At 40.4% G+C, this 25255-nt stretch overlaps 1 protein-coding gene across 2 annotated transcripts in view; it reads right to left on the bottom strand.

The window, feature by feature from the left end:
• The window catches only part of BARD1 (BRCA1 associated RING domain 1), a 43987-nt gene extending 19182 nt beyond the window's left edge, over positions 1-24805 (bottom strand). Inside the window, exons 1-7 of one of the 2 annotated variants that reach the window (XM_082056080.1) lie at positions 24628-24805; positions 24441-24497; positions 22243-22287; positions 20720-20865; positions 13558-14561; positions 4697-4777; positions 3862-4034 (exon numbers count right to left, since the gene is read on the bottom strand). In XM_082056080.1, the coding sequence (XP_081912206.1) occupies positions 3862-4034; positions 4697-4777; positions 13558-14561; positions 20720-20865; positions 22243-22287; positions 24441-24497; positions 24628-24770 (1649 nt within the window). In that variant the 5' untranslated portion in view covers positions 24771-24805. The remainder of the gene's footprint in view (positions 1-3861; positions 4035-4696; positions 4778-13557; positions 14562-20719; positions 20866-22242; positions 22288-24440; positions 24498-24627) is intronic. The other variant, XM_082056081.1, reaches the window with a different exon arrangement.
• Positions 24806-25255: the final 450 nt, after the last annotated feature.

The following is a 25255-nucleotide window of genomic DNA, read 5'->3' as shown; positions in this document are numbered from 1 at the left end:
ACATACAAGGAGAAAAAAATAGACTGACAGAGACTTTGAATGAAACACACTTGATGGGTCTGTGAACCTCACAAGCTCCATCTGAAATTGCAAAGTCTCAGCTCTCTGATGGTTGGGGTCTCACTACCATTGTGTGCCTCATGAACTGAGGTGCCCTGGAAAGCAGATGTAATTGCTCCTAGACATCTCCAACATCCCTCTACAGACCAGAGGATCTCACCTGCCTTTGGGCCTGCAGTCAGTAAATACTGCACATCTATAAAAAAGATATTTCATCTTGCACAATTGAGTATCATACTAAATTTCAAAACTACTGCTGTAAGCAGGCCATTCAACACAAGCTCTGTTTTTATTCCAGTAGATTAACTCTCCAACACACAAGGGACATTAAGACACAAAACTGAGTTAATTCTACAGTCAAAACGGCAGCAAGACATCAGTCACTTTTGTGGGGTTTCACACTATATATTTCAGAGTGTCTCAAGTAACATTTGAATACATTTGTCATGTTCACAATTTACTCAGTTTAGCAAAAGGAAAAGACTTCAAGAAACCACAGAGAACTAAACAAACTTTCCTCCCTGCCCCCATGAGATATCAAAGAATCACTTTAATATGCCAAGATAAAGAGGGTCCTCTCTGGGCTGAAAGTTGGTTCATTGAGACCCTGAAGAGCCCACAAAAGAAGTAGAGAGTTTCATACACACACAAAAAAATGCAAACTGAAATCAGACATATTTATCAGTTTGGCAGCATTGGTTTGGTACAGTCTTAGCTCACACACTGCCTGCCTCTAAAGTTACACCACTCCTCAGGTGTATTCCTAAAGAAAAATATACCTTTGAGAAGAGACGCAAGTGCTACTCATCACTGTTCAATTTCTACTTTAAAGACTCTAGAGTAAAAAAGTAAAGGCAAGCAGATCCTGCATTAAGTACAAAGAGGCCAATTCTAACTAGTCATGCTGAAGAGACTAGAAGAAGCAACAAGAAGCAACAAGGCTGGCGAGGGGTCTGGAGCACAAGTCTGATGAGAAGCGGCTGAAGGAACTGGGGCTGTTCATCCTGGAGAAAAGGAGGCTGAGGGGAGACCTTATCACTGTCTACAGCTACCTGAAAGGAGGTTGTAGCATGGAAGGTGTTGGTCTCTTTTCCCAAGTAGAAAGTGATAGGATGAGAGGAAATGGCCTCAAGTTGCACCAGAGGAGGTTTATATTGGATATCAGGAAAAATTTCTTCACCAAAAGTGTTGTGAAGCATTGGAACAGGCTGCCCAGAGAAGTGGTGGAGTCACCATCCCTGGAGGGGTTTAAAAAAATGTACATGTGGCACTTAGGGACATGGTTTAGTGGCGGACTTGGCAGTGTCAGGTTTACAGTTGGACTCAATGATCTTAATGGTCTTTTCCAACCTAAATGATTCTATTCTATTATCTTAAGTGATTACCCTCTTCTTGCCTCCTGTTTTTAAAATTGTGGTCTGCATGTCTCAGGGATCTAGGAAAAAAAGTCACTGAAGAAAGGCAAGCTTGTCAGATGTGACTTCATTATAAGGGTGCCTGCATTTTCAAAAAAAAATTATTTGAACCTTCTCAGCTAAAAAAGGTTCAAATCCACTTACCTAGACAAATCCAACCACTGTTTAATTGGGATTACAACTACCAGAAACAGTGTCATAAAAAAACTTTGCAAGATTTGCAAAGTCGTGATCCCAGGAAAGATCATAGCAAAATTCATTGCTGGAAGCCAGCAGGGCACAGGGAGGGAAGGAGGGAGGCACAGACAGATTCTTAGAAGTCTCAGACATACAGTTCTTGTTTCTGTGGTTTCTTAGTAATGTTTGAGAGTGGTCAGTAAAGTCTTACTACTCAAGGCTGAACACTTTGCTTGTACATCACTTCCTCTATGGCTCTAATATTCTCTGTAAAAACAGAAAGAAAAAAAAAACCTCCACGTTTCCATCATCGATGCAATAGTAATGTGCACAGTAACATTTCAGCCAGAGATAGAGAGCATACAGAACATTTGGAAGCCTTAGTTTTTCCAGGGATACGTGCAGGACTAGATTTTGCCAAAGCTCTGGAGGTTCCTTGTGCCAGACAAACAAAACCAAGATCAAAGGTGGCTGTATTTGTTCCCAAAAAGGATTTTAAGTTAAAAGAAATAAATTTATATATATCTATACTTATAAACACCATACACTAGAGATTCCAAGTACCCTGGACATTAAGGCAAGAACAGCGCACACTCGGAAGTGCATCAGAAGCCATTTTTGATACTTAGAGGTACTCCAAGAGGTGGCCACTTGCAGAGCTGCGAGATATCCTGTCACACCATTTTAATATACAACTGAACATTACCTGTTTTCAGTGAAAAGCTAAGCCAGAGCTTAAGGTTTACATACATCTTTCAATCCACGATCAAAAAGCTGTTGTTTCAACAGAAAGTCACATTGGCTTATGTAGAATGAGCAGCAAGAGGTTCAGCATCATCTTACTTTGCATGAACACACGTGGCAGAGACCAAGGCTAATAAGGGATGTGAAGAGTCCACTGTTGACATTTGGAGTCTCTGTTCTCCCAATCTTCCAGTGCTTTAGTCCTGTCAAAACTTGCATCAAACCTCTCATCTGTGCTATACTTCCAAACGCCAGACAGACAAGTGACAAGTGTCACACAACCAGTTCCCAATATTCAAGTGGCTTGAAAATTAGTTCCTGAAGCTGTTGGCTTTTCAAGGTGTAATGCACTGGTCTTTGTTGTTCAAGAACAAAGTGAAGATAAACAATTAATCCTTGTTTTATTTTTTCACGCTAAAGTTTTAGGAGGTTGTTTTGGTTTATTTTTGTTCGTGGTTTTGTTTTGTTTAATAAACAAACACACAAACAAACTCACACCAAACAAGCAAAACAAGCTCCAGTATGTTCAAGATTAGGACTGGTTTTGAAAACCCTATGCTTCTCCACAGAGTACCTTAATTCTGTAAGCTCCAAGAGTGAATATGGAGAGCTGAAGTGATTAATCTGAACTTATTTCTGCTTCTTTATGTGACTGGCAAGGAAATTCATGTCATGCAAGACTTCATCCTGTTGTGTTACCATATACACACACCTATTGACAACATGCATTGGACTCATATTGTATACACACAGGCCCTGGCACAACAGCAATACTGCACCACCTAACCCCACATTTAATGTCTGAAATATTAATAGTTTGCAGGGTTATTCATAGACTAATAGATTCTTCAGCACCTCCTATACACAAATGCCAAAATCTTCAGGAGGTGTAACTGTACAGAAGACTCAACTGGAAGTATTTCTAAGCTTTATTTTTGATTTTAAAAGCATACTAAGATTAGTGCTTTGATTCAGAATGAAAAAAATTTAAAAAACACACTCCCCAAAACTTAGCCCCTGTCTATGCCATCTGTGAAGGTAGAAGAGACTGAATTGAAACATCTTCTGCTAGTAAGCAGAGTAGTAAAAGAGACAAAAAACAGCTGTAGCAGTTCAAAACTCATCTAGCTCAGCACCTTAGATCTGACAGTAGCTGTAACAAGATGCCAACAGAAAAGTGTAAGAATAGAGTAAGTGTATTTTGTTACTTTCCCAGTATAGTGTCCAATACTCCAGCTATCTATGACTCAGACATCCTCAGAAAAGGACGAAGCAAAATTGAAAGGAAACAGCTACCTGGAAAACAGGATATAAGTATAGCGGAGCATATGTTTAACACCCACGCCCTCACTTCAAACAAATCACATTTATTACCAGCTTTGCTTCATATTTACTTAACATACACCCTGGAAAGTTGCAGCTGTAGCTACAATTAAGTATTAAATAACATCCCACATGTACTTACACTGCATCACGGGAGGCACCATGCAAAAGCAGCAGCTCAACAATGCTCACGTGCCCATTCCTGGCAGCATCATGAAGCGGCGAATCGTTCTGGTACCCCGTGGTATTCACCAGCGCCTTGTATTGCAGCAACAGCTCCACCACTTCTTTGTGCCCATGATTACACGCCTCATGCTAGCCAGGTAAATCCATAAGCAGTAAAAAGACAAAATTCAGGTGAAACAGAATGCAGAGGAAGGGCCTCTGTCACAGCAGTTAATACAGTCAGTTTCAAACACATTCTTGGTAGGTGCTCGCGGAGGACAATGCAAAGATACTGCAGGATATTCCTAATGTGAATTCACCTTAGAACCTGGCACTAACAAAAGCACAGAGAAGAACTGAACAAAGGCCAGTTGTGTGCAAATCAGAATCCAGGGAACAAAGCCTCTCAGATTATACATTCTGTCAAGAGTATTCTTCAGGAAAGGAAGAAGTCATGGTTGAAAATAAGCTTTTGTTTATTTTCTGTAATTCAAGTGAGTAATTTTTTCATTCAACTACTTGATACATTTCCAAAATAGTAAAAAACACTGAGGATATTTAGAATCCATGAAATACACACAGTCTGCAACTGATCCTTTTCTGGTTATCATAGTCATGTTCTCTGCATACACAGACTTGCAGGCTGATAGATCTCTTGCTCTCCCAGCAAAAGAGAGTCAGATTTGCGCAGGTCAGTAGTTGCTAATAAATTCCTTTAATGTAAAGGGAACTAAAATATAGGAGAGGAAAGGAGGGATGAAATGAAAACTGATCAGAAGACAGATGACAAAAGGAAAGTGTTCAGCACTCACCAGTGGTGTCCAGCCAGCATTATCTTTGACATTGGGATCTGCCCCATTTTTCAGCAGCTGTTCGACAGCTGCTAAGTCACCCTACATAGGAAAAAAACATAGTTATTAAAATGTAATGAAGAAGATACACAGAGACAATACAGATTTCACAGATGTAGAATTATATATTTAGCTGCAAGAAAAATGTACTGATACAAGTCTTCCATTTAGATAATGTCAGGATAATAAAAACTCAGCTGTTTTGGAGACCACTGTTTATCATTACTGTTCATTTAAAAGGACCTATACATTTTACAAAAATATATAGTTTTGTAAAAATGATGCACACAACAGACTGAACTCAGAATAAATGGGCAAGTTTGTGCTGATTGTAACCCATCCACCAGAGTTAACTGCAAGGATTAAAATCTGGAATATTTATGCAGAATTTCCTTGTTCTTCAGACTTGATTTTTTTCAAAAATCTAATCTAAAGAAACGGCTAAATATGCATAGGTGAAACCAATAAACAAGTCTGACAAGTTTCTATCAATTGTTTTCCCAAAAGTCAAAAGGAAAAGGGAAAGAGTTTTATTTAATAGTGTAAATACTACTCATGTTGAATCTCACTGACACTTTCTCTGAGAGTTATTCTAACAAAATAGTTTTCATTTCCTTTTTTGGAAGAACAAAATATTCAATTTTTACTCTAAGCAAGGAAATGTGGGTGCAAAAGGGTGGAAACCAGTGCAGAGATTATCGGAAGAGGAAAGAGGCTGAGACAAGGCAAAGGAAGGAATTTGTGAACCAGAGGTTTTTATACTCTAAAAAGTCAAGTACTGGAGAAAGCCGGTAAGAAGATTGGAGCATATACAGATGCAGCTATAAATAGGCAAGGAGAAGCCTCCTGCAGGCGCTGAGGCAAGGAAATCTCTGCAGTGCAGGTCATCCTAAAAGCAGGTGGGAAAAGCAACCCAAGGAGAATGAGAGCAAAAGGACTCCCATCCTCTTTTCTTTCAGAGCACCACCCGTACCCAGGTGTGTCAGGACTTCAGACTGAGTCTGTGCAATGTCAGCCAGTTCCTGCTTCTCATCTGCTACCACAGAGCAAAGGGCTGTCCTACCAGAGGAGGCACTGTGAATTCTGTTCCAAAATCCTTGCTGCAATGCCAGGAGCCCTCCAGAGCTGAGGGGACACAACCAAAGGGGCCAGGCTTTCCCACTCCTCTCAGCCAAAGCGATGATTTACCTGCACTATTGCTGATGAGGAGCAATTACGCACCATTTCTCAGGTAACAGGGAAGGAGATTGCCAAGTGTCATCTAATGACAAAACTACCTAAATAATGCAAGTTTTTCAAAGGCTAAACTAGCTTAGTAGGCCTCAAGTTTCTGCATGGCTTGCCACCAATGCCCCAATTCTTTTTAATTTTGGTTTTGGGGATTTTTGTTTGTTTTAGGATCTGCCCCCAGCCAAGCATCTTAAAACAACCATTAACAGTTTCCTTATGCCAGGGTATTTTGGCCCCAAACAAAAAGACTAATGAACAAACTGGTACCTGGCTAAGTTTCTGCATGGCTTGCCACCAATGCCCCAATTCTTTTTAATTTTGGTTTTGGGGATTTTTGTTTGTTTTAGGATCTGCCCCCAGCCAAGCATCTTAAAACAACCATTAACAGTTTCCTTATGCCAGGGTATTTTGGCCCCAAACAAAAAGACTAATGAACAAACTGGTACCTGGCTCTTGCCCTTGGCCAAACTTGCAATATACTAGGACCCAGAGTGGAGTTAAGAGAAGTTTAAACCACAATATACAGAAAGTTCTGTGCCCTTAAGTAGTGACAAGTCAAGGAACTCCTGTTACCCCAGCTTAGAAAAAGTGAGACAACATTAAGTTAAGCTTTAAATAGAACAAAAATATTTTTTTTTCTTATCCAAGAACACTTTAGAAAAACAAAATAGCTTTAATTCTTACTCATTAGTTAGAAAAAATATTAAGACAGATTGCTCAACAGAAACAAATCCAGTAAGCAACAATTGTAAACTCCAAATTCACCACAAACGCTGAGAATCACTGGATTTACAACAGTCAGACAAATTAACACAGAGATAAATTTCAGGCATAATATTCATTACCTAGATGTCCCAGCAAAATGTTACCTTTCAAAGCAATTAAAGAATATGCTGCTGTTAAAATACTTCAGGGTTGCAAGGTAACAGACATGCATCAAATCTGAAGCAAGCTGAGACAGTGCTCAGCATTTGATCTTTTGCTACAGAGAGAAGATACAATTATACATAATGAGCGAGACCTGAGCTTATCATTTAAAGTTAAGTTTGCAAACATGTACAGCAAGGGTTTGACATTTCAAAAGTTCTCCTTTAAAGCAGTAAGCATAGCTAATAATTTCTGTGAGCATTCAGTAGCATCACAGATTTTCAGAACAGTTATCTGAACATCGATTTTTAAGACATTACTGCAGTTTATTAAAGGAAATGTTGCTGGTATGGACACAAGTACCGACGACATCCAGTGAATGAAATCCAGGTTTAAGTCAAAATTAGAAAATTGGTGTTTTGCTGTTTACAGAAGAAAAATATTGTCATCACGGCAGCTGCAAATGGAACCTGCTCCCTACAAGCAGCACTGGGTAATGAGAGTGACAGAAAGGGAGGGGAAGCTGTCATGCCAGTCGCTCTGCGCAGTGGTGGGATGGGTGCTGGCAATCAGGATTACAGGAGATGTGTCAATAAAATCATTCATAGCCAGGAGAACGTGCCCTTTGCCCCCTCAGAGGTTTTTCAGTCAGTTACTATATTGTTAATAAAGAAGATGACATTTCAAGCAGATCCTTAGCAAACACGTGTTAGGGTCCCCCCCCGGAAGAAAGGCCATCATAATGTGATAGTGATCAAAGGGCAAAAGAAATGCAGTTAACATACTGACCAGTTCTATCAGAGCTGATGGAATGACACATTTAAAAGCTAACTCATTTCGCTCAGCTCTAAACAAGAAAGGCTAAGCTCCTGGTAGGGGCAAGTCCCAGTCACAAATATCTGTATTCCACGTGTCTTTCCTCCACAAGCAAGAAAGTAGAAGAGACTACACCTATACCCACCTATCACTTTGGCATGGCTAATTCAAACATGCTTCATAAAGTTGTGCTTTGACTAGTAGTGAAATAGACTTAATACATTTAGCCCCTTGAGTTTATTTGCTCTAGTAATGCCAGCCTAAAATCACCAATCCCACATACGGAATTGTAACCATACCAGATGACACCAGGAGGGGCCCTCACAGCTTGTCTTAATCTGTAACAACGGCAGAGTGGAAATGTAATTGGAGATACTACTTGTTCAGAAGCAGAGAACAGGACAAACACCAGGTAGGAAAATGCTAACATTAACAATTTACAGGAAAGTGTTTATTTTAAAATCTCATTATCAATGAAGGATTACAACCAACTTCTGAAGAGGCAGCAACTACCGCAGAATGTAAAATTATGCTTTTGGAAGAAACAAAGAGAGAGACATTTTAATCTCGTAACCAAGCTTATGTATAGTGACAGCACAATAATGCCATGGGTTTGCTCTTCCTCTGCTGCAGCTTAAGGCTCCGAAAACCACAGAAGCAAGCAAGGCACTGGGGCCATCTGTTGGCACATCCAGCAGGCAGCATGGGCTTGCACAGGCTTTACAAACTCTTCCCTCCCAGTGGGAATTTAGTTCCTGCAGACACAGATGGCATAAAAACAGAAAACCATCCTCACTTGGTTTAGACAAAGTTTGTTTGTTTGTTTTTTCAAGTCAATCGTGTCACACGCTAATGCAGGCAGATGTGCAAGAACTGCAAGAGTCCTTTCAGCCCTATTTTACGGGGGTATTTTTTTCCCCCATTTTACCCTTCACTATTTCCATTAACCACAGGTATTTTCCACCCAAAAGTCACATTTACATCATTAAGTTAATTAAAATGTATTCTACCAGTTCAAAGGAGAGAGAACCAAAGAATTAGGGCAGCACATGAAAATGAAGCTAAAACCCTGTACCACTCCAACTAAACACCCTTTATTTGCAAAGGTAACCAAGTGACTTCAATCTTTAGGTCAAACAAATGAACAAAAACTGGCTCTCAAACACAGAAATATTTACTTGTTTAAGTTATGGTGGGGGGAGGAAGATTAGGTTTTTTACAACTTCTAAGTGGTCAAAAAGGGGCAACTATAAATTACAGAGTGCTTATAGTAATTGTGAATGCTCTAACCAACTCCTTCCAGGAATCAGCAAGTTTCTCACTTCACATTTCTCTAAATTAATTCCTTATCCAGCAGACCATTTACTAATAAACAAGCATACAAGTAGCTATGCTTAACCTTTAACAAAAAGAAAACATTCAAGAAGTTAAGTTTAACCCACCTCAGAAACAAGAGACATGATGATGAAGCATTATTGAAACAGAAATGGCAATTTGTTTCCAGGCTTTCAAATCAGCAGTTGGGAAGATGGATTTGATGCATGGTCAATTTTCATATTCTCAAGTTCTGCATTTGAAACCATTATACACTGCTTTGTATTTACCCTAAGCCACCTGCTGGATACTACCCATATTCAGGGATGCTGGTTACCATTGCTATACTTCTTGGCTTTAAATTTGAGAGTCCACGTCAAACTACAACTTCAAAGCAGTCACAGGTGCTCCACTTGTGTTTGAGTCATCCTGCTACCTTCCGCCAGCAGAGCTCATTTCTCCAACGAAATGGGTATTATACACACAGCTAAGTCACCTGCTACACAATATCACGCAGTCCGGACAAAAAGACCTTGGACCAAGGGATTTATTCATTCATTCATTCCCTGTGAAGGAGCTGGCAGGAACAAAGCTGTCTATCTGCTGCCTTTTGCTCAGGGGACACTGGGAGTGTCACAGGAAGGGCAGGAGAAGAGACATTCCTTCCATGGGCATGTGTGACCCAACACTCAACCATAACACATACCCATCTGGTACTGAAAGTGATGAACTTCACAGCTGACTAGGTCAGACATCTGGAGAAAAGATCTAAAAGATATTCCGACATTGACCATCACATGCTCACAAAAAACACAAAATAATCTTCCACTCTCTTGTGTCATTAATTGGTAAGAAAGCAATAAAAAGGAAGGACAATCTCACAGGCTCAGAAGGAACTATCTAAGAGTTATTACACTGTTAAGTATAACAAACATTAAGAGTTCAGCACCGCAGGCTAACCCACGGGTGAAGCCTTTATGAAGGTCCTCCTGGTCAACTGTCAAAACTGAAGGGTCCCTGGAAAAGGACATAACCAAAACCGGCCTCAATGCTCCTTCCCTCTCTCTTCAGCCTAAGGAGATGCTCTGCAGAGATGCAATGTCCTCAGAAGAGGGACAACTCTCTAATGGCTTCTAACTTGAAGCACAAAAATCAAGACCTTCTCCCAGCTCCCTGCCATCCACTCCTCTGCAATGGTGCAGCTGTTGCCACTGTCCCGTGACCCCATTGCACCACAGTTCGCTGTTCCAGGAACCCATGGGGGCAGCGATTCTCCCCTGTGAACAGCCCTGTCACCTCACCACAACCAAGACCTTAAATACTGTACTGAGAAACTACAATTTTTTTTCTCTCTGTAGTAGAGAGTTTTTAATTGCCAGATAAGCACTGGTACTGTGAACAACTCATTATTTTACTGTAAAGAAGTGCTGTGTGGGAGGGCTGTGGATTTGGAAATTCGCCACCAGTTTAGAATATCAGGAGTGCAATAGGTCACAGTTTGTATTTTAACTGATTAGAAGTTTTACCTTTAATGGCTATGGAGGAAAATAAACATGACTGCTGTTTGCTATGGGAAGACTGCATACATTTTAATTTATTAGTTTAACTCAGCATTAAGTTCATCCCCACTAGAACCTTTCCTGAAAACCATTTTGATTTCAGTAAGTTTATAACTTGTAGTAAATGGTGACAATCCCTCAGAATCGTTTGAAACAGCCCAATACACTTACTTTTAATGCCTGATAATGTTGTTTATTATCTCTTTTAAATAAGAAAAAAGGGAGAACTCAATTAGTTTTAATTAAATTCAGGGTATTAGACCCTAACAGCTAATGAAAATAATACAGATTTATTTTTATAATTAATGAAGTCCCAGAGAATTAGGCTTTATTTCACTTTGGGGGGAGGGTGGCAGCTACAAGTCTGTTTCCCATTACACACATGGAAAAACATTACTGGCTGTGGAAAGAACAAGAAAAAAAAAAAACAACTATAAAACAAAACTGGAAGAGAAATACTTCTTCCAGAAACAGAAAAAATGACAGGGTTATTTTGAAAAAAAAAAAAAAAAAAACAAACAATCACAATGAGTATATACATACAATATAAAGCCTAGTATTTTCGAGGCCAGCTTATTTGAGAAAACACATTTACCAGTTCTATAGCAGAGTTCCTACAGCTTACAAGAGCTATCAAGAAACATACAGGTTATACACAAGATAATTGCTTGCAAAAAAATCTTTCCTTGCAATTGCCACACATCCCCAGCAGATTCATAGCAATTAATCAGTACTATTTCTTGCTCACTGCTTTACAAAGTAAAATGTTACCAAACCCCACGACCAACAGTTCTTTACAAAGACCACCATGCTGGCTTGAGCAACTTAGACTTAATTCATTTTACATGGACTAGCAACTGTGCCTACGCTTACTGGCTACCAGGGGATGCAGCAACTTCTTAGGAATACCACAATATACCCATGATTAAGCTATATAAGAATAAAATGAACATGACATTGAAAAGAGGTAAGCTGTATAGTCTCCTTCTGCAGATGTGGAACTGAGTTTCAGAGACAGTAAAACAACTTTCTCAGAGTTGCACTGGAAGTTCAGTAGCTGGAAATAAAGACACATGCAAGTAAACTAAGGCCATAACCAAAAGACCACTCTCCTTGCCTTATTTTAATTACCTTTCAAAGACAGTGGTAAAGTTGAGATCACCCTGAAGCGCCACCTAGTTAAACAAGCCTTTGCTAACAAGCACCTCAACGCAAATGGAATTGGTGGATTAAAAACACAGCAGAACAAGAACCAGAAGCAACTTCCCATTTTAGCTCAATAATTATAAAATATTAGAAGATGACACCAAAATGAATCCACACACAGTACTGAAATAAGCATTTATGTGTCTGCCCAGCCCACTGCCTGCAGTACAGCTGGGGGGTCAGTTTTCCAGCCCACGAAAACAGCCCTATCCCCTGCTCAGAGGGCTGTACCAACACCAACAAGAGCGCCAGCTACACCACTGAACTCGGATAATCAAAACTTGCTTATTCTTTTTGTCTATAGCATTAACTGGTTAGTTTTTACTCATTTATCTTCAAAACGCTTTGCAATGGAAAGCCACTTCATTGGCATATCACCATTTACTCCAAGTCTCACAAAAAGCCGCAGAGATGCTCTGTTTTCTTAGGTGAAATAACTGTGTCCCAAAGAACTATATAAGACATATTGCTGGAAAAGATACCTGTGTGAAAACTTGTCAAGGTGGGTCAATTTCTTCAGAGCTAGTCAGTTTCCTTACAAATTCCCAGAAAATCATGGAAGGTTAATTTGTCAACAGTGCTTTAATAAAGAGAAATACACAGGACTCATGATGAAAGGTAACAAGAGATCTGTCCTTTAAAGCTCTTGAGTCCTGTGAGGACAATGTTTCATTTTCTCCCCAATTCCATATTAATGGTATCAAGTAACATATTTGAACTGGACTCAGCTGCCACTTCCATTTTAAAAGGTCTTGTGCAGCAGGAGCGGCTCATTAGAACACCTTTGAAAGAGGACAGTTATTTATCAAAACCAGCCTGTCTCAACAAATAAGTGATGAAAAAATATCAGAATGCTTACAGGTGACTCAATTCTACCAGTATAGACAGCTTATTAACCATACAGTATTTCCATATTTTGATTTAGCACAAAATACATTTAAACTGCCAGACTACAAACTCCTTGAAATGACATTGCAGAAAAGAGCTGCTGTGCTAGTGCATCTGCTGAGTTTGACTGGGAGCATCCAGCTCAGCCAGCCCGCTTGCAGCTTTTCTACAGCAACAGCGAAGGACAGCCCTCGCAAAGCCAGGAAGTTCTACCACAGCAGGAACTGGATAAGAACAGCAAAATGAGTGACAGCTGTCATTCCAAGAGTTACACTGATCCTACAGAAAAGCAATGTCTGCTGGGAACATGCCAGCTCTGTCCTAATTCTCCCTTGTCCACTCTCTTGGAGGACAGCACGCTCAGAGCATACAGCTCAGTGTGGGAATCCCAATCTCAGCTCTTCACTCCTCTGGAGCCAAAACTTGCATCAGATGGAGAATCTCACAAGATTATGAAACAGTTAACCCCAAGGTTACATATAATTATACATTAAGGTTACATATAATTATCTTCACGTAGATAAATCAGATCTTGTCCTGGCTGAGTTACCAGGTCAAGTTAAACTGATCAAGATCACTTGGTGAGATCTGAAATACTTAGTTATAACTCCTCATGACAAATCACAGAAACATTTTCTGGGACATAAGGCCAAAACATTTGAATGCTTATCACTTCCTAGAATTCACAGATATAAGTGACACTGTAGTCCATTGAGTTTCTCGAGTATAACCATCTTTGATCATTCCAATAGTAATGTCTTAAAAAAATAATTGGGTTGGAAGCTCCTCAATAAACCTAAAAGAAAAAGACCACAAAGATAAGATTCTCCCCCCGGCCCCGAAACAGGATGTACTGAAGTAACTGTTTTCCAGGATATTTTTAGTACAACATTGTCTTTTTAAACCCCTGTTTAAAGTTGAACTAGAAGATGATGGTCCTACCTTGATGGAAGCAACATGAAGCAAAGTCTCTCCTTTGTAATTTCTTCTGGCAATTGTGTTCCCACCAGGGGACTTCAATACAGAAGGACTGTGGGGTATTCCTACTTGATTACAAGTCTTAGAAGTAGAGGGGGTAGAGGGCAATGGTGAAAGCGAAGGACTATTTATTGCTTGCAAGGCTGCAGAGCTTCTTGTCTTCCTTACAGTGTCAGGGAGTTTTGACACAGCAGAGGAAATCTGAACTGGTGTCTTGTGTTCAGCTGCTGGAGAGATGGGGCAGCCCTGAAGTGACTCCTCTAAACCATCTTCTTGACTGTCTGGCTTCCCAATAATGCTCCTCTCAGTTCTTCTTGGTCTCTTAGACTGCAAAGAAACTGGAAGTCTAGATTCCTCCCTTCCACGTTTTAAAGGTGTAGTTTCATTTTCTGTTGTTGATGGTGATGGCTCTGTAGCACATTTTTTTTCCCTGCTGACTTGCATAGGGCATGCAACCTCACTGTTATCTTTCTTCTCCGACAATTTTACCTGCGGCGATATTTCCATATTTTCTCTATTTTTACTGGAGTCAGCTTCCTTTACAGACTCCTGCTGAAGTGTCTCTTCAGGGCTATTTGGTTCTGAAGTGCACAGGACCACTGGTTGACTGCAGATGGTCACACACTTTTCCTTGAGAGTCTTCTCTCCTACTTCCCCTTTCTGCTCAGGCTGCTCTAAGCTCCACGCTTTGTTAATGTCTGCTAAACGTTTCTTCTTCATCTTCTTACTCTGTCTCTGTGTTGCCTTTTTTGTCTGCTTGGAGGGCTTTTCATGAGGAGGGGAAGGAAAGAAATCATAAATTGAAGATGTGTCTTGACAAAGGTCATTGTTTTTAGTCTCAGGCTGAGTCTTGTTCAGGATGCATCGAATCTTCCTACTTCTTGGGCTGAACCACATTTTTATCTGTTCCTTCTTACTCTTTTTTTCAAAGTCTGAGTCAGTTGGTGTCAACTTATCTTCTGTTGAATCTAAGTGCATCAGGGGAGAGGAAAAATAATTTATAGAGTACTCTTCAGTAGAAGATCGCAAAGAAAAAAAGATCAGAACAACAACTGTAACAAGCAAAGAAGTGTTACTAAATACAAACTACAAGTGCCTTCATTTCTTCCGAAGAGACACATGGAATGGTTTTAAAACAACTGGCAAGGTCACACATCGCTCTGGAGCTCTGGGACCCCAGTGCAGCTGAAGGTACCAACTGGGTGAGAAATTTCCTCAGTGTCGTGGGCTCACAGCACGTGCACGGATTCCTGACCAGATTAGGGAGAAGCTGGTTCTCTCAGTTTTCCTTAGAAATAGGTTTAACAAAGTAGTCTGTGCATACACAGACAACCACAGAAACATTTTTCTAAAAAGATATTATAGTTCACCTGAAGAGGAAGAATCACTGCAAGCAAACAAAAATAACATCCTTATAAGAATGTTGAACATCCCCGAGAACTTTTGACTGATTCCACACATACAGCAGATGAATCAGAGGAATATATAGAAAAATATGTAAGTAATTGTGTCCTGTCATTTGATCCCTTACCTCCAGTAGTAAATAATTGCAAGGAAGCTACATATTTTTATGATCTCAAACATTTCTTTAAAAATATGCAGTGAAGCAATTTTGTAAGTCACATCATACAGTGTATTACAAATCAATAACCAAGATGATGGAGGAATATCCTGTACTCCCAGTGCATGAAATAATGGTTGAGAACAAAGCCTACAGATGGTGTCCTCAATGGCTTCAGAATAAGTTAAGGAGCATAAAGTGACCTCTAAGTTGGACATTAATTCAATTTTCCAACAACTCTTTCAGTGCAAAAGAACTATAAGTGACTTTTTACAGATTCCTTTTTGGAAACCTAAGTTATTTTAGGTTATTTGGACAAGTCCTCTAAAGTAAATGCACAAAGGCTTGGTGATTTATAGCAATCAATCACAAAACCAATATTAATTTTGCCTAGTGAGGCAAGTAAGGTATTATTTTTAAACAGAACTAAGACCAAGATTAGTGTTTAGTTTTTATTTCAACATTCTTGAAATAAGCCATTCAAAGTCTTGATTATTAAAAGTGAAAGACAAACACTCACTGCAACAAGGTATTATTTTCACTTTAGTGCATTAACTTTCTAAGGATAGTTTGTCTTCTCATACCTTCTCTTCTACATTTGGCATTAATAACTATAGCCCGTTTTCCATAGCAAGCTGTGATAAACTCAGAGACAGCAGACAAACTAGTCCCAATCCCTTAGGCACAAAAAAAAATGTTTGAAATTTCACTTAAAACAGTACTGCAGAGCTAGTAATTCAACACCAGAATAGACATTTGCAGTTTTCTTTTAAAGCAATATTTCAAGGTTAAATGTTGCCTCAATCTTGATTTAAATCACCCTATTTACCCCTTGAATTAAAATATCCTAGCTATTAGGAGATCTAGCTAGAGGAACATGTAAGACATCAGACCAAAAGTGTCTTTAAGAATACAGCTGGAGGCTAGTTAATCAATCATTTAGGTATCTAAAGATAATCATCAAGTACAGAACTGCAGCTATGCAGTTTTCCTGCAGGACTGGGCTTGCTGCAAACATGAAAAAAAGCACTGAAATTGAGACTGAAGACTCCCAACTAGCGAGCCTTCAGAAGATATCACATCCAATTTCATTCTGACAATAGCATCTAAAAGGAAGCGCTTGATTGCAAACAGATGCAAAATATAAACCACAGTTACTATTTACTTGTCTTGCCTCGACTGTTTACACAACTAGCAGATTTCCTTCTAAAATATTTACCTTGCTAGAACTATCAGTCATCTCCGAGTAAAGAGCAAGAATAAAATCAGCTTGGAAAAGTAATTTGTGCGACAATTTTGTGACGGCCAGAAATCTTTTTGATGTGTATAGTACAGTAAGACTTTAAAGTCCAAGTGACAAATTCAATCAAAGGCCCCGTCCTTCAGAAGTAGGATCTAAAGCAGCATAACACAATTAAGTATTTACACTGGAAGCTATGCATACACCACTTCTGGCAGCCAGAAAGCTTGTGAAAAATCAACCACAAGGGTTCTTCAACTGATCTGTTCATTACTGGTTGCTCAGCAGGGACTTATTAGTCAGGTTGTTAAAAACTTGCTGAAAATACACCAAATAAATACTTTCTCAGGATTATTTTTCCTCACATGCAACTGCTTTAGGTGTAAAAGAGAATGTTGCACATTTTACAACAAGGAGGAACTCGCAGAACATGATTTAAAGGCCAGGAATAATCTCCAAAGCAGAAACTGCAGTATCTGCCAGGGTGGCTGTTGTCTCTCAGCCGTTCTTCAATATCTCCAGCTTTAAGAATACTCTGTAGCTAACCTCAACTTTACCTGAACAGTTCTGCATAGCATCTGCAAAGAAACATTATTCTTAGAGGGAGAGAGGAGACACAGGGCTACGAAGCTGAAAGGAAGTTCTTATGGTTTAACATGTAAATGTTAACTTCTATAAAGAGGCGATCTGGTAGCTAAGCGCATTCAGTTGAACTACCTTCCGAGAAAATCGCTTATAGAAAAATCAATCCAAAGGAATTCTTGGCTGTCTTCAAATTGGAAGCCAGAGGTTACGTCCCAACAGGTATGGAAAAGTTACTACATATGGTTAAGATTTGTCTTATTAATACATTACAAGTATCCTTCCAACATTTTTAGAGATGCATTGAGACAAGGTAAATCAGTAAAGCATACCTTACTAATTCTACATTTTAAGAATCTCCGTAGTGTAACAACTATCTACAATAATAGCATTAGAATCAGCCTGTAATAAATGCAGTACATTTACTCTCCATTACCTATTAAATGTAACATCTATACACACAATATATTAACAGAGTTCTTTCTAAATTAGACTTACTTGCACATGATAAGCGCAAGTTTCTTATTGCTGGCATTTAAGAGAGTTGAATTTCTTAAGTGTTAAAAGGGTTGAGTAGACAAAAACATCAGGAGCTATGCGGTGCCTTACAACTGGAGAGCTACGTCTCCAAGTTCTGCTGTAGTGCAATAACAGGCTAGAGCAGGAAAAAAAGAAGCAATTAGAAAACATGGTTTAGCTATCATTAATCTGCATCAAAGGAATATAATGATGCACATTGTGTGCCTTTCAAATTATTCTCTATTATGGGTTTCAGAACAGAAGTTGAGAAATCTCTTTGACAAACTAGTCCCTTATTAAAAATCAAAGGGAAGTGCTTTGGTACCATCTGTGCAACATTAGTGCCTTCACTGAAGAATGATTATTTTGCAAGTTAAGTATTCAACACAGGGGGAAAAAGGGAGAAATTCCAGCTATTCAAAAACTCATCTTTAGCTATTATGAAAAATGTCCTAGCATCCATGAAATGCAATGTAATCTGTTACAACAGGAGTTCAACATCTTTCCCTCCACATGAGTAAATGGGAAACTAAATTATGATACTATAAAGGCTAATCAGAAATTAATCTCTCCTACTTTCCACCAGTATCAACATGAGCTTTAGAAGCTTTGACCAACACCTGCAAGGTCTAGCTCTGTATGAGAAAGGGGAGGAAAGGCTTTTTGTTTGACTTTGTTAGAGTGAAGCAGATTATGTTACAAAGAATAAGGCAAAATCATCTATAAATGGTTGTTGTGAAAATTTATGACAATCTCTTTTTAAAGAACATCACATAAAAATCTGCTGAAGTCTTTAGAAATGCACTTTCAAAATCATTACTGTAAATCAACCTTCTTCATCTCGAGTATACTATATACACTATGTCCGTGATTCAACAAGTTCTTACTAATTACCCACCTGTGAAGCCTATCATCCCATCACCTCAAATTCCCCTTCAGTCACCCCAGTACTATTCTGTAGTGTCATTTAATGCTTCCCTTTCTTTTAAAAGGAAAGAATTAGCTGTTTTGTGCAGTCTTTCCTGAATTATTATTGTTGCTGCTTGGAACACACACAGAGTTTGTCACAAATCCATCCTTATCCCAGTGGTGTACAAAGTGAGACCCCTCTCATCTCCACTGGGAAACCAGGGGGTACAGGGATTTTTATGCTTGAACTATTCAACACCCCATCCTTTTCAGTCACAGCACTTGTGTGTTTTTAAAGAACGCACACGACTCACTGCATTCACTATCTCTGTCTTAGACTAAAAAATGGGTAATATGATGCATTTGCATTAGAAACTTCAGTGTCAATATGGATCTCAAGCAGAAGCCTTGAGAGAAGCCACAATTGCTCAACATGAGGCATATAAAACAAATATGCAAAAGACATAAAACAAATATATGGAAATATTCCTTTTCCAACTGCTTCTCTTCCTTTTCTCCGCAGAAAGACTGATTTTTTTCAGTCAGTTTCCTTTACTGGAACATAAAATACAATTTCTGACCTTCTAACAGACCATGAAAGCAACTCCTTAACAACAGAGGCCCTCTTTCTCCAAACTCAAATATTTTTCACTTTGTATACATTAAGTTCCAGACAAACATCTATGGGAGGTGACAGATGTGCCAGAGATGAGTAACAAAATATCCTAAAGGATTTGTTCTCAAAATCTCTAAAGCTACAGCAGCCTGTGATTTGCCATAGTACAAAACATAATTGGCTGCTCTTAGACATCTGCTCACTTACGTATCCAAACCATTCCTGAGAGCGAACTATCAACAACTCAGGAGGATTTTCCCTTAAACTCAGCATGAAACATCCAAAAGGCCATTAATCCTTACTACACTGCAAAGACTACAAGTGATGGAAAGTAATCTCCCATCTCAGTTCATAACTTCATCTCTAAATAAAACACTCTTGTAAACTTCAATTTTGTGTCTGCTTTCAAGTCAGAACAAAGAACGATCAAAGAACACTCATTTTGTTCTGTGGTTTAGCCACACCATGCAAACTTTATTTTAGAAGAACTATGGGATTAAATGTGTTATTCAACTCCTAGTACGATTAAACTTCAGACCAATTTTTAAGAGTTAATCCATCTGTAAGAGATCTCCAAAACATCTAAACAGTATCAATAATACTACCATGTTGTATTTTAAATGCTTTATTTATAGCATCAAATAGCTCCCCTCAGAGATTCTCTTCCAACTATGTTTTCAAAAGCCTTCACCATTTAAAGTATTTCCCTGAAATCCTATTTAAGCTATTATCTATATTTTCTATGCTCCAGAAGATTTAATCACGATAGGATTTTGTATCTATATAAAATGTATTCCTTTACAGTTGGACATAGGCTTCCAGCCTCCTCACTTAAATGCATTTTTATGTCAATAAAGAGCTACGCCATAAAAGAACATGAAAGGTGCTGATGGGATTAGACTTAGAAAAAGAATATTTAATTTAGACAAACACATTAGGAAGTAACAATGAAGGAAGAATTACCTTTTCTGTATCTGACAGCTAAATGAATGTTTTCTAAAACTTGATATTACATAAAATGGTCCTCTCTGAGCTTGCAGAAGCTTACATTCACCTACGCTTATTTCACTTCATTTTTTCCTACTTTGACAATCAGCCTAAAATTTGACAGAGAGATGAATTCCCAGAGTATGATCTCTGCAATCTTCTTGCACAGTCAGCAATGACAAAATTCCATTGTAGCAGACTGATTGTTAGGGACCAGAAAACAAATGAAGTAAGACTTGCCTCCTTCCCCATTTAGGCAAGGAACACAGATAATTTTTTCCATGTGCAAGAACCCAAGAGGCAAAAGAATATATGCGTTAATCCTTTAATAGGGACCCCTAAAGAAGGGTATGCTGTAGAACATTACACATTTGTGCTCCCCTAAGAGCACAAGCTATGATAACTTGTGCCCCTGGTTTGTGCAACTAACTGCTATGAGACTTGGGAATCTATCCCACTTTCACCTAATTTTGGAAGACAGATTCTAATGAATTATGGACTAACCTGCTCATGCAGATTTCTTAGTAAAACAGATTCAAAGAATGAGCAATCCATACAGACAGTTCTCCTCAAATCAAATTTTCCAAACGTGATTTTGAACAGCCTTTCGGAATCCCAAACAGGGCTGCCCTGCTCATTCTCTATAAAGCCCATGAAATGAAACAGAGCGCTCTGGATTCGGCGCCTGCCAGAGACCCAGGTTTGCTCTTACCTGAGGTGTCTGATCCCAGTAGATGCCGCAGTTTGCTACAAAGCTGGATCATGTTGTCGAGTTGCCGGTTTATCTGCGCATCTTGCACCCAGGCTGGCATGTGGCACACTGGGCATTCTGTGCCAACACAATCGCCTATGCAAGATCTGAAAGCCAAATGTAAAAAAATCCATTACCCAGCATAACTTATCTACTGTAGTCGCCGTCAACCTTTTCACAGCCAAATCCTCAGCAAGACTCTCTTATTTTAGCATTGACAAATCACTACTGTAAAGCCCACATGGGTTAGCCACAAATGCAGGAGAGGGCATATTTATCATGGCAAGAGACAAGCCACAATTAAGCAAGCCAAGTCCAGAGCCTTGTCAGGACACTGTCATGAAAGATGTGGCACATTTTTTTACTCCCAGATTCACAAGCTGATCCAGATTTTCAAGGGATGTTAAAGCTGCACTGCTGTTTGTAGTCAGATAATAATTAGGTTCAAACAGTTAAAACTCCACATTACTTTACACATCAGCTGCAGACAGGGCTATTCTTCTGCAGCCTTCTATTTTTAAAACAAGTGACACAAAGCCAAGATATAGTAAACTACTAATTCCACTTTTTCCTACTTAAAATTTTCTTGATATTCTGAAGTTTCACCTGCCTGAACACTTTTCTCTAAGAAGTTCCATGAGGATCTGCAGGTCTTCAGAGTATTCCATCACTTTTCTATTTCAGAGCATTTAGGTCAAGAGATGATCAAGACAGTGGGGGCGGGGGAACACATTTACTTAGTAAAGGTCATTTAACATTTTTATTTTCTTAGTAATACTACTCTCCCCACATAAGCCTGAAATCTTTTATTCATTTGATTAGTCCAGTGAGAGGACCTTATGATTTGCCACATGAACTGCAACATTCAAGGACCATTGTTACTTCTTAATTCCAATCTATCCTATTAAATATACATTATAATTTCACATACTCAGGACTGAGTTAATTTCAAAAGTCTCTATTACCTTAGCACCACACAGCACACGCAATTCTAGCCAAAGGCATAAAATTAAATGTGAGCAGATCATGTTAAACATTCAGAGGAATATAATGCAAATAATATCAAGACACTGCTACCTGGAGAGAAAGATCAAAGTCTATGCATATAGACTCTAAACATACAGTCAGCTTGGAAACTGAGATTCACACACCCCAAAATTAGGAGCATATCGGTTAACAATATCAGAATTATAACTACGACCACTTCCCTTAAGAGGAGAGTTATTTTCAGATCTTTTCTCTGCACTGAGATCTCTCCCTCAAACACAAGACAAGTATCATGCCTTCAGTTAACTCCAAGACAGGAAATTTGGTATGTAAAAATTGCTGCTGGGTGTGTTTTGTGCTTTAGCAGCCTGCTCTGAGCGGGTAAAGGACCTCACGGTTGAGACGCTGCTATGATCAGGAGCCTGAAGTACAGTTCTTGGCTCTGACATATTCTAGATGACATTGACAAATCACTTGGAGCAAAGATAAGAACCGACCGGGTCTGGTTCTCTAGGAAAGCTGGCCTCGGGTCTCCCACTTCTCTAAAAGGTAATGCAAAGGAAATAGAGAATGACTTTTATACCATGGCATTTCCTAATTACTTCTAGCTGTTGGGTTTTTATAGTCATTATCCATTAACTATAGCTAACTTAGTAGAGTTACTCAGATAAAACTGCAGAAACTGGTCTTAATAAATATCCCTGCCCATAATAAAACCCATGCTGAGGGAGAACCAGCTACATTATGTGTGACCTGAATATTACAGTTCATTAGTTTCACATCTTTCACTTCATGTATCAGAAGCCAGCTCTGGCCATTCACCCCCCTCCTTCCCAGGTATATTAATAAATGTCTGTCTGTGGCAATGGATCAGAACCAATTCGTGTCACGTTCAATCCATGCCCTACCAAATTTGCTTGTAAACAAATTAATTTAAATTTCCTGAGTTTTATTAAAACACACAAAACAAAACCACCAGCCACTATCCAATAATCAGTCATCAAAGGACACATTAAATTGATGACTACAAGGTACAAGGTCAGGACACAAAAGAGAAAACATCAGGTATAACAATAACTTCGGTCATGGCAAGTAAACTCTTTTTCTGGAGTAAGAAATAGCTTCTAATGAATGCTTTGGACAGCTATTGGCTCTTCTTTCCAGACTCACCAATGCATTTTCTGATGTCTTGAAAATTTTTCTTAAAACTAAAATACTTCAACAAACAGTAGGTGCTTGAAATCTATAACCTAGAATACACTGAGGTTATAAAAAAAAAAAACCAAAACAAAACAAAACACAAGGCTTTAGATGCCCAACAGCAAAGCAATTATATTTATGAAGCCACCCATACGCTATCATTCAGCAATCCATACCTGAGAAAAATCATGTTATAAGATAGATATGAACATACTTATAAATAACTTGTACAAGCTTCAGGGGGTTATTTTACCATGTACTCTGTGGACAGGTAGTACAAATGGAACAAATAGCAAAAAAATTGCTTCAGATGGCAGAGTCTTCTACAGCAATTACTGGGCAAAGCTGGGAAAGAACCCGTGTCTGGATAGCAAGAAAGCATTTGTATATCTTCTAATACATCCGTACTGGGTGGAAGAGATGTTGCAGGCATCTGTCCCATAACCAGTTACCCCTTAAACAAATCAAAACACTCTTTTGCTAGTATTTCAGTCTTCGGGCCTTCAACTCTTTAAGCTCCCATTAGGAAGGTTCAGCTGAAGACAGGGGGTAAACACACAGGGGAGAGGGGGATTTCCTCTGACATAGTGACTACAGTACTAACAAGAGGCAAAGCTAAATATCTACCCTGGCTTACAAGCAGAAGTTATAAAGTGTCTATCCACTGTAAGAAGCATAAGATTTTAATTGATCACATCTGTGCAGTGCAGATAAACTGGTTTAAGACTTGTGACTGACCTTTTAACTCCAAATGTTTGCATTTGTATGTCATGAAGAGCCGTGACATACAGGACACCCAGAAGATTCCCCCAATGAGGTTCTAGGGCAGGAACGATTCCTGACTCTGCCCACACGACGGGCCAGGTGACTGCCACATCCTCAGAACTGCCTCCTTAGCGGGATGTTTCTAACTTCCTCAGTTTCCTAAGCATTCATTATTTGACAAAGCGTAAGCAGAGGTTCTTATGCTATCCCAGCATGTTTGGATGGGCACCAGTACAGAAGTTAGTGGCAGAGCTGCATTAGCATAGCAGACGGCCAAAGCAGCAACAAGCAGCACACAGTCCTCTCAAGCAGAGCAACACCCCATGGAAACAAGCAGCACCTTTCCAGGCTGCTTTTTTTTTGCTTTGAAGGGAGGAAAAGGAAGGAGGTGGAAATGACACGAGGAACTGGAAGCTGTTTTCTCCTCCTACCCCACCGGAAGCAGACAGACCGCCCCATCAGACTGAGGGTTCCCTTTACACATGGTTAACATCCTGAAGCCTAAAGCCAGCACTGGCAAAGCCAGGCCTGCGCTTTTAGCAAGCTAGACACCCGTCCCAGAGCAGCGAGCCGGACCCAGCGGGGGCACACCATGTCCCCGGGCAGAAAGCGCTGCCAGTGTCCAACTCCCCAGGGCAGCAGCCCCTTCTCCAAAGCAGGACGTGAGGAGGACCGGGCCCCCCCCAATGCCAGGGACGAGGGGGCCGGCCCCGGCACCCCCGCTACTTACAGGCAGAAGACGTGCTCGCACCGCCCCAAGGACACGGGCTGCCGCAGGACGCCGGCGCTAAGGGCAGAAGAAGGAGAAACGCAAAGTGTTAACGCGCACGCAGCCTTATGGGCACCGCTCTGCCGGGCACCTGCCCGCAGCCGGTCCGGAACGATGGCGGGGCCGGAGCAAAGGAGACGCCCGTTACCAGCGGGAGCAAGTCAGCGCTTTCTCCAGCCGCCCAAGCGCGGCGCGGGTGCGGGCCCAGGGGAGCTCCATGGGGGTGGCGGCGAGGGTGTGATCGCCCGGGGCCGGCCGGTTGCCCGAGCGGCCGCGCAACGCCTCCCGCATCGCTCCCGCTGCCCGAGCGGCCGCTCCGAATTGCGCGCCCGCCGCTACTGCGCAGGCGCCGGGGCCGCTCTCCTGCCGGCGCGCATGCGCCTGCGGAAGGGCCGCACCCCACGCCCGCCGGCCGCCGCGATTCCCGCGCTTCAGGAGCGGGCCGGGGCCAGAGGGAGAGCGCGGGAAGGGGCGGGGCCAGCCGTGAGGAGAGGGCTCAGGGAAAGCGCGTAGTGGCTTTTCGGGAAGCTTGGGGTCGTGTTTGAGATACCTCAGTAGCATCCAAATCAATCAAATACTCAAACCGGGTGCATGTATATCTGTCTGTTTAGAACGAACATGACTAAGATAGAACAAACATCTGTCCAAACCAGACCCGAAATGGGCAGACGCGGTGTCATGGTGCTCAGGGCTTCCCTCACACCCAGCACAGAGCCCAGGCAGGGTGCCTGCCCCATGCCAGCATCTTTCCATCTCAACTTTAAAAACGTAATTTT

Source organism: Streptopelia decaocto, assembly GCF_964273445.1.
Source record: "Streptopelia decaocto genome assembly, chromosome: 6".
Lineage (NCBI taxonomy): Eukaryota > Metazoa > Chordata > Aves > Columbiformes > Columbidae > Streptopelia > Streptopelia decaocto.
The sequence above is the reverse complement of the archived record's forward strand: the minus strand, read 5'-3'. Positions and strand labels throughout refer to the sequence as shown.